The sequence below is a fragment of the Chrysochloris asiatica genome, unplaced genomic scaffold (assembly GCF_000296735.1).
Source record: "Chrysochloris asiatica unplaced genomic scaffold, ChrAsi1.0 scaffold00258, whole genome shotgun sequence".
Classification (NCBI taxonomy): Eukaryota; Metazoa; Chordata; class Mammalia; order Afrosoricida; family Chrysochloridae; genus Chrysochloris; species Chrysochloris asiatica.
In genome coordinates, this window is record NW_006408776.1 from 380,064 (window position 1) to 390,470 (window position 10,407).

The 10,407-nt window shown below is 42.1% G+C and overlaps 1 protein-coding gene and 1 pseudogene across 1 annotated transcript in view; one reads left to right on the forward strand and one right to left on the reverse strand.

Annotated features, from left to right (window-relative positions):
• Positions 1-1,645: 1,645 nt before the first annotated feature.
• MAP3K8 (mitogen-activated protein kinase kinase kinase 8) overlaps positions 1,646-10,407 on the reverse strand; it is a 22,721-nt gene continuing 13,959 nt past the window's right edge. The window contains exons 4-7 of the mRNA XM_006874026.1: positions 8,847-8,953; positions 4,614-4,766; positions 2,966-3,212; positions 1,646-1,776 (exon numbers count right to left, since the gene is read on the reverse strand). Coding sequence (XP_006874088.1) covers positions 1,646-1,776; positions 2,966-3,212; positions 4,614-4,766; positions 8,847-8,953 — 638 coding nt within the window. The remainder of the gene's footprint in view (positions 1,777-2,965; positions 3,213-4,613; positions 4,767-8,846; positions 8,954-10,407) is intronic.
• Positions 9,507-10,012, forward strand: LOC102816563 (annotated as a pseudogene).

A 10,407-nucleotide genomic window follows, 5' to 3' on the forward strand; every position in this document is an offset into this window, starting at 1 on the left:
ACGGCACATAACAACAACAACAACAACATACAGGTTGAATAAGTATGGTGAAAGAATACAACCTTGTAGCACAACTTTCTTAATTTTAAAACATTCAAGTGTTCCCATGTTCTGTTTGAACAACTGCTTCTTGGGCCAGGTACAGAATCCTCAAGAGTACAATTAAGTGTTCTGGAATACTCATACTTCGCAACGTTGTCCATAGCTTGTCATGATCCACACAATCGAAAGCCTTTGCATAGTCAATAAAGCACAGGTAAACATCTTTCTGATATTTTCTGCTTTCAACCAAGATCCATCGGACATCAGCAATGATATCTCTCATTCCACGGCCTCCTCCTCTTGAAAGAATGGGTCACTGAAAATCTTAGGAAACACAGTTTGACTCTGGCATACACAGGGCTGGAGTGAGGAGACAAGTCAGTAGCAGCGGGCAGTTTTATAAATGTATGAAAACAAGATGCAACATAGAAGCACACTGACTCTAAACCAGGGCCTCACAGTTAGTTTTCTGCCTCAGTACTCGGAGGGATACAATACTTTCCAGTTAACATGGCTCGACACAGCAGCCAAAGAAGAGCATGCACTTTGCAAAGCAACCAGGAATGTCTTTCCTCATTGTGATACATGTTGTCCTCAAACCTATATCCTCTCCCCTAGAGCCCAGCTCCAGCTGAGAATCACACTCCTTACAAGAATTAAGACAAAATACTGAATTTATTCAGTTAACCAATCACATTGGACAAAACATTGGTTTCATTTACATTCTGTAAAAACATACTTTAAGGAAAAAAAAAATATATATATACATGAGATCATTTCATGAAAGCATTTGCTGTAAAACATACACAGTATGCTATTTTAAAATACAAATGCTTGGCAGAAAGTAGAGGTATAAGGATTATAAAAGAAGCATCACTAAGAATTTATAAAAGTTTCTCTTTTTCTTTAAGGTCACAGTTTCATCCTTTGGGATGTACAGAAATTATGTGGTTTACACAGTTTTATTCACATTCAAAACATCATGTTTTAAATGCTCTCAGCATAGCATGTACAGTACAAAATGTTTCCATAGGAACACAACAGAACGCGCCACTAGGGGTGTGCTGTCAGACGGCGCCGATATCACCAGTTCACCATTTTCAAAACACTAGTTCCACAAACTGCTACAATACTCAAGTTATTCTAGTTACCCCAAAATAGAATTAATTCAATTTCTACTAGACTCTACCAACAAAGGCTCGAAGGATTATGATACAATATTTAGGCCAAACAGCTACACAAAAATCTTACATTTAAATTAGAATCAACAATAGTGATTTTAGGCTAATATATTATCTTTGTGATTAAAAAGTTGAGCAAAGTGCAAAGTGAATGGAATCAGTCACCAAAAATGATCCTTCTTTGGATTCTAGAGGTCTTTGATGGTGTCAGACCGCCTCAGAAATGAGAAAGTGTAGAGTTGTGTACCATAGAGCTGCCCAGACGGGGTACACAGGAGCCACTTGGACCTCACATTCGTGTGTCATTGGAGTCACATTGTGTAGCTTCATAATACATGGCACCAGTCATTGTGCAGAGTCAGCAGAATCAGCTTCCAGAAGATAAAGGCTGAGTCTTCATTCAGAGGAAATGACATCACCAGTTAGCCATACTCGAGCGTGGGGGGACCCCGGACAAGGTTGAAATAGCCAGCCAGGGCCCCCAGGTCTATGTAGAGAGAGCGCTGTCTCTTCAGCATCTCAGATTCCTCTGTGCTTCCTGTGCATGAAGAATCTGAAAAGGGAAACATGGAAGAACAAGTTAACCAGGGAGCAGGTGCAGTAATAAATACCTGTTGCTTCTGTAAAAACATACTACTTTGGAGCATAATAAAATCGCTTCTAAGCTCAGGTTTTATCAAAGACTGATCTCTATGGGCTTAAGTTGGCCAGAAAGATACTGGAGGGACCTGAGACTATGGCCATGGTCACTCTTCAGGTCTGGAACAAACTCACCCCTGTGTATCTATGGGGAACAGCAACACTGCTCAGGTATGCTCCTCATCACAGGGGCAGCATTTACTTAAGGACCAAGTCCGGAAGGGTTGGGAAGAAGGAATGGAAATAATAACCGCAGGGAGGAAGCAGAATAACTGTTGCTACAAGGAGGGGACTGCAATTATCAAAATGAAATAAAGTGTACAATTTGTTGAATGTAAAACTGATGATCTGCTCTGTAAACCTTCATGCAATTCACAATAAAAATTTTTTTTAAAAAAAGAGAGTGCTCTTTGAACACTATGGACTAGTTTATGTAATATGACACGTACTAAGAAGTTCTTAAGAGACAATGAATTATTTAACAGTCCTGGAAGGAATATTTTCCAACATTGCACATGGCTCTCTTTAAATACTAAGAAGGCAGACAAGAAGCAGAAGAATGCAAACAAGTTTTACAGACTTGACCTGTGGGTTTGGATCTAAATGCACTAAGAATGCCACAGACTTTGATGACAGGAATGGACGCCCCTCTCCACTACTCTTGGAATGTTACTGATTTCCCTAAACAGGAATGTTCCACAGTCAGCCAAGAGATTTCAAGCAGAGGAAGGCAGAAACGTAAGCTGACTTTAAACTCAGTATTTTATCTATGCACAACCACACCATGCTGTTTACAACAAAAGACTGGACTGTCCTGATTGAGTTCTTTTTACAACCAGGAAATATTCTCTGCTGCAAAAAAACACAACAAGTTCGAGGCAATTCCCAACGATTGTCGTAAGCACATTCACACTGACAACCTGTTATAATTACCTGGGGGAACTGACCAATTTAAAAACAAAGCTAAACAACAAAAAACCTACTTTGGTACTGGCTGTGTTTTCTTGCTTTTATTTTCAAGTTCTTTCACAAACCTTGCAAGTTGGATGTATATAGAAATGGAAGGAAAGCAAAGTGGGGTACACCCGGCAGGATGTCCTTACCAGTAATGTTCTCAGGCAGTTCCAGCTCCTTCCGGCTCAGTAGCCTCTTTCGCTCAAGGAGAGCAGAGTCCAGACTCTGGCAGCGGGGCTGGTCCTCTCTGGGGGGATTCAGGGCTTCGTGCTTTAGGAGGTCTGCGGCCCTGGGACGGTGGTTGGGGTTTCTCTCCAAGGCTGCCTCTATCAGCTCTCTCATACCAGGACTGCAGTCTTCTGCGATATCTTCCAATGGAGGTGCCTGTTTGTGGATCTGTCAACAGACCAGCTCTCTTAGTAACAATGGGACAGAAACAGGTCTTCACCAGAAAAACAGTAACAGCACCTTAAAAAGCAACTTGTTTCCCACCACATGCTCAGCAGCAAATCCAGTTCATACCCTTGAACACACTGCCCTGCAATTTCCTACAGACACCAAGTGAAACCCATCTTTAAGTTTAAACTTGTAAGATACAGGCTAGGCTTGATTTGCAAACCCTGGGTGATGCAAACTGTTATCTAACAAGGCTGAACTTTGAAAGTTCAAGGCCACCTAGAGGCACCTTGGGAGGATGCTCTACCTCCAAAAGGTGACAGCCTTGAAAACCCCATGTTCTGCACATACAGGGCCCACACTTGAGTCAGACCTGACTCAAGTGCAATCAACAACAGATTTGAATAAGAAGCAACAACTTCTATTTGTATACATTTGTATATCCATTGCAACACTTCATCCTGCAATAATGGAGAAGGATCTGTTCATGAATTTCTCAATGGCAAAGTCAGAGGTGCACACTCTACCTACGTGCCAGGCTGACAGGGACCAAGAACCTACTATCGTTTCAAAGAACATATACAACTGCCTTGTGCCAAAGATATACGATGCTATTCCATGACATTTGATTATTACATGTTATGGGTGGTGTGAATGGTTATCACACTTAGCTGCCAATGAACAAACTGGCAGTTCATGTCCACCCCAAGGTGCTTTGAAAGAGAGACCTGTAGATTACTTTTAAAAAACCAGTCACTGAAAATCCTATGGAGCAGTTCTACTCTGACAAGCGTGGGGTTGCCATGAACAGGAATCAACTCGACAGCAATTGGCTACTGGTTATAATGGAATTGTTGTTGTTGAGTGGCTTCAAATTGGTTCCAACTCATAATGACCCTCTATAGGGTTTCCAGGAGTCTGGGTGTGGTGCTGAGGATAAACACTGGACAACAAGGTTGGTTTGAACCACAGGGTTGGCGGTTCAAACTCATCAGTCGCTCCTCAGAAGCCCCATGCAGGCTCACTATGAGTTGGAAACGACTCAATGGCATTTGACAACAACAACATACGGTTTCCAGGGAGTGGCTGGTGGGTTTGAACAGCATCCCATGCAGTTACGCAGTCCAGTTGCTTATCCTACAGAGTCACACCTGGATTCTTATAATGGAAGTGTGTCAGTAATGCCTAAAACATATTTAAATGGAGTTCCCACTAAAATAGCACTGGCTTCATTGTGAGAGCGGGGCTTCTCTCCACCTGGGAAGAACTTGTGGTTGCCTCTCATGGATCAGAATGTCACCATCACCCCATTCAGGTGTAGACGGCACAGGAGGTAGAACAGCGCCCCCGCCGGGTGGAACACCTTCCTCCCAGCCCCACACCTGGTTTGCCCCCACTTACAATGTAGAGGTACGAGGGGTACGCTGAGCGAGGGTAACGCCTCACCCAGGGTGGGGTGCCCGTCTGCATGTGGATGAGCATGGCCCCCAGGCTGTAGATGTCTGCTTTGGTTGAATGGCCCCTGCACAGAATCACCTCTGGGCTCATGTAGATCTGAGGAATAAGAGGGGAAAGTCAGGCTGAATCCTCTCCTTTGTCAGTTTCTTCCTTTTCCGGGATCCAGGGTGGGAAACTGGCTAATCCACTGTCTGGCCTTTTATTGCACATTTTATCCCCTGCAGCAGAGAATGTCATTGTTGAGTCCCTTTAAGCTAAGAATAATGCAGACATTATCTGGAAGCCAAGTGGCTTGGGCTGGAGGTGTCAGCCTAGTTAGGAACACCTTTTGCCAGAACCTTGCACAAGCCTCAACCCATCTATTGCGGACAGTTCCGACTCCTAGTGACCCGAACAGGGGAGAGGAGAACTGCTCCACAGGGTTTCTGAGACTGTAAATCTCTACAGGCACAGACAGACTCATCTTCCTCCTGAGGATCAGCTGGTGGGTTTGAACTGACAGCTCACGGCTGCTTAACGTACTGCGCTACCAGACTTCCTTGTTGGGTGGAAAAGGGGCCTAGAATCAAGAACCCACCATTACAGTTCTATAAGGCATCGATGTGGAGTAGTTAATTTTTAAATTAAAGCACCAATTCCTTTCATACTGAAATGGACTCAAAAACACCTAACTAACTTCATCGCGTCATGACCTTGTCAGGGTTCCCTGTGCAGTAATCAAAGGCGGCAGCAGGGGTCTACAGGGTATTAATCACCAATTGCTTGGAGGAGAAGGACTTTGAAAATGGTGCTGCATGTATAATGTTACAGAAAAGCGATCCTAGTGAGTCATTTCTAAAAACAACTTATTTCTACCTACTATGTTGTCCGGGGACATAAACATTGTATAAGGGTAGTATTTGGTTCCATGAGTACATGCTGAGTTAATAAGCCTTGTTTTAGAATTTCTCTCATCCGTGTTTGTTTCTAATTTAAAAGAGAAAGAGAATATATGTTTGTAGCTTTAAAAAGTTTTTATATTGTCCGTGACCTTAGAATATGCAGAAGGGAGTTAGTTTTCCCGGAATACACTTCTGAGTTAGTAAGTAAAACCCTGCTTGCAGACAGTGGGGAAACTGCCCAGTTTCCTCATCCTAACCCTGCCCAGCTCTTTCCTACAACACACTTCCTGTATGGCCCACTTTCAAATACACGCTCCCTCTCACTCACTTGCTGCATATCCTCTCTCTCTCTCTCTCAGCAGTCTAACTACAGATCCTCCTTCTCAAGCTTTTCCTGCAGAAAAACATGGAATACTTGGATTCTAAGCCCCTTCTTACTAAACACAATCACAATGTTAAGACAGAAATGCAGTATGTATCATTAACTTCAATTGAGAATGCCTGTTTCCTCCTCCTCGCCCCTAGCCAATAGAGAAGGGGGGAGGACAAACACTGCGTGTGGTTGGTGTCATCAACAGAAGCTAAACAGTGGTCCTGGCTAGAGGTGCCACGCGACTGCACGCTGAGAGAGCATTGTGGGTGGCAACACCCTGTCCAATAGGTGACTTTACTACTACTGCCCCTCAAGGAGATACCCTGAGCTTCAGAGCCCAGTGCTCCTGCTTCTTCAAGTTTTGCAAGAGACAGAAAAGCCTGAGCAAGGAGCAGCTGGGCATGAAGTTACAGGACTCTGCAGTCGACTGAATGCAGGCATGAGCCAGGACTGGTGGAACGGACAGAGGAGGTTTTCTGAGAGAGCCCCACCCTGCAGCATGGGTCCTGGAACCAGGGAACCAAGCCATGGGAGAACGGACCTGCATCCTCCAATGTGTTTACTGAAAGGGGGAAGAAACTGTGTGTGTGATCATGCGATGAAGGTGTACGTAAAGTATTCTGAAGAAAATAAGACCAAGTATAAAAAGAGGCCATGCTGAAAAAATTATTCTAACACATTACTGACACTCACCGCTTTGTCTGTACTCCACACACCTAAAAAACTATAGATTAAATATATACCAGATTCATTCAAAGTATGAGGGGGTTTCAGAAAGTTTGTGGGAGAATGCTAGTATCTTTTCATTCCATTTGGCCATGAACTTTGTGATGCCCTCTCGTATAATAACAGGCTTCCTGTATAATGTCTGGAATATATACCCTGAGACAGAACAGAAAGAAACATGGCTGGGTCCACACTCACATATGCGAGTTATATTTCTAAGATCAGAAATCAGCCAAGTGATCACGTCTTAACAGAAAAAACCCCAAATGGCAAGGGCTGCCTTTGACTAAAACTTACTAGCTTTTTAATGTATAAGGAGCAAAAACAAACTTGCAGAAATGCTCCCAATAGTGACTTCACAATCTGCTTATTACCACACTTGGACCAGTGAGTGCTAAACAGATAGCAAACCCAGCTTGGTTAGAGGAGACTTCAGAGCTATAAAAAGGGAGTCAAGCCTTAGAAGCCAGTTTAGCCAGTTCACAGCAAACAATATACATCTGCTGAAAATAACTTGGTCTAAACACCACTCAGGAGTGAGCGCTATGCTATCATTTCACACCCAAGTACACATTCTCTTTCTGCTAGAGAATCCCAGAAAGGACATGTCTGTCTCCGGCATTGCAAAATGTTCAGTTTAATCACGCTACCAGGAAGGGAAAGGTATTTTCCATCTTTAATACCATAAACAGTGTGCTGCTCAAACTGGCTTCAGGAAAAAGGGTGGAATGTCAAATATCTCAACTCCTGATAAATGCCAAAATATGCTGAAGCATTTCCCAAAGAAAACATGTCGTAAGTATTAAGTCTTAATGGATTTTGTGCTTTTGGCAAAGTATTTGTAAACTCAGGAGACATTCTTTAAAAAAAAAACACAAAAATTTTTGCTCAAAGAAGACTATAAAAACTCTACACCCAAGTATTTACCAGCAATAACTTTAAGTAATAAAATAAGGGTTTCTTCTGATGTCTGAAGATGCTTTGTTTTGACAGTTACGAGAAGGCTTATAGAAATCTGGTTTGGAATGATGTTCTGGAGGGGCTTTCTGCACCTCAGTTTAGTTCAGTGCAACAGATACACTACCTAGACTTGGATGAACACCAAGACTGATGTGGGAAACTTGAGGAAAAGGTGCAACCGAGTGTCCTCTATTTGCTATTGTTAAGTACCGTCAAGTTGGTCCCAACTCATGGCAACCTACCTTGTGATTCAAACCAACTTTGTAGTTGCGTGCTTACCCTACAGCGCCACATCAGGACTCCCTATTTGTTATAAGCAGAGCCAATAATGAGAACCGCTGTGAGTCTTTGACTAGTGAAATATCCCACAAGGGTGTAGAGGGGGACAGAAATGTAGATTTTATAGAAACGTACCGCCCCAGTGGTTAAGTACTCAGCTGCTCACTACAAGGTAGGGAGTTTGAATCCACCAACTGCTCTGCATGCAAAAGATGAGCAGTCTGCTTCTGTATACTCTCCTACCAAAATACCAAACCCAACCCACTGCCACCGAGTCAATTCGGACTAGAGTGACCTGCTATAGGGTTTCCGAGGCTGTAAATCTTTACAAGAGCAGAAAGTCTCATCTTTCTCCCAAGGACTATTGGGTGGGTTTGAACTGCTGACCTTGCGGTTAACAGTGCAGTACTTAGTCTCCAGTGTAAGTCAGAATCGAATTGGCGTCACTGGGTTTTTTCTTCGCATTAGCACCCAACCCTGTCATAACATATTGTGAAATAAGCAGCTGATATTTGAATAATTTTGGTAAATTGAAAGTAGGTCTTCTCCCCCCCGAGATGGTACCTCTCCAGCACCACTGAGCGTACGGTGCTTGTTAATTCTGTTTAATGCTTTAATCCTGGTGTCTTTAATAGACCCTGTCACATAGCAGGTGCTCAATAAACATTTGCTAGATGAATCAGTTATTCTTTCTAAAAATATGAGTTGCTAAATTAAATATAGTGTGTAAAAGTCCACGAATGCATTTCTCTAAATCACTTCTAGATTCAGGAATAGTTGGGTTTTTGCTAGTTTGTTTTTTTGTGTGTGTTTTTTCACAAATGAGTTAAATATTGTAGCTATTCAATGCAGCAATTTTCCTTCCCTTCTTAACCTTCTTTGCTACAATAATTCTAAAGTGATTTAAATACATTATTCTTAATAGGATATTAACCACTTTCGTGTGACTATAATTACCTCTGTTCCTCGGAGATCTTTAGGAAAATAGATATCTTCAGTCATTTGAACACTGAGGCCAAAATCCACCAAAACAGCTTTTGTGGACATGAAAACAATGTTGCTAGCTATCAAGAGAAAGAAAATTTCATTTTAGTACAAAACTGTACACATATACCTAAATAAGAGGAAACCATTATCTAAGGCACTAGGTTCTAAATCACACTGGACAGGAAATGTTTTTCCACTTGAGATGAGTGTATTATTGCCTTCAAAAGTGGATGCAGTCAGTGGATCTTGGAAGAGTTCGAGTGAAAATTAGTCCACATCAGTCAAGAACTCAGCCAGTGTGGGTATAGACGGTGAGAACCGTTAATGATGCTCAAGAGCTTGAGTCTCAAATTCTAAAGCTATCGCCATACTATTATTAAACCACTCTTCTGAAACAATTACACTACCTGTTGTTTATATGTTTGGAGGACGTTATATTTTTTTTTAGTAAAAATCTTGCTAGTCCAACTTAGCTACAGCAGTTACCTAAACTGACGTTGTATGTGTCTTGAATACTTCCTTGCCACATATTACTCTAGAAAGCAGTCACTGAAGACTTGTTAAAATCAAAAAGCTATTTGTTTCGCAAAAATATATGACTCTGTATGGGCTCGTGGAGCTCGAGTCAAGATGGAGGAGTATGTGTGAAAACCTTGCCCCTGGCAAATCGTGGATGACTGCGGTGGGACCTTACGATGGGCACCCTAGGTGGTGGAATCTTTCAAGCAATCAAAGGTTTTCAGAATTTTCCAGTGGGAGTCAACCACAGACAGCTATTAAAACAAAGCCTCCATAGTTGGGAGGCAGCTTTGCAGTTTGTGGGGGGGCGTCTGTTTTCCATGATTTACTGGAGTATTATGGTTCAAGTCAGAGGGAAAGAAGATCCCTGGAACTCCATCACAAGTGGTACCTTAACAGGAGCCATACTGGCAGCAAGAAATGGACCAGTGGCCATGGTTGGGTCCGCTGCAATGGTTAGCATTTTCCTAGCTTTCATTGATGAAGCTGGTATCTTATTGACAAGATTTGCCTCTGCACAGTTTTCCAATGCTCCTCAGTTTGCTGAAGATCTCTCCCAGTTGCCTTCAACATAGTTCCCATCCTCACCTTTTGGAGACTATCAACACTACCACTAGGACTAGAGCCCCAAGATTTAACAGAATGAGCTATAGTTCAAGAAAGATTTTAGAAGACCGCATTCCAATCTGTTTTTAAAACCAGAGATGGGGCAACTGTGGCCAAATAGGCTATCAGAAGACATTTAACACTTTTTGCTATTTAGAGGAAAGTGGGGAGAGAGGCAAAGATAATGCATTTATTTATTCACACTTGGATTGCTTTTGTGAAAAAAAAAAAGTCTAATATTATAAAAAGAAAATATAATAAGTGCTTAAAAGATGAAGGACCAAAGGACAGTTAACAATGAAGCGTGACCATCATCACTTCCTTGGGAATGTCTCTGCATAGTTTTGGGTGTTCTATTATTCAAACAATAACAACTATTGGAACTTAAAAAATATATATATATATG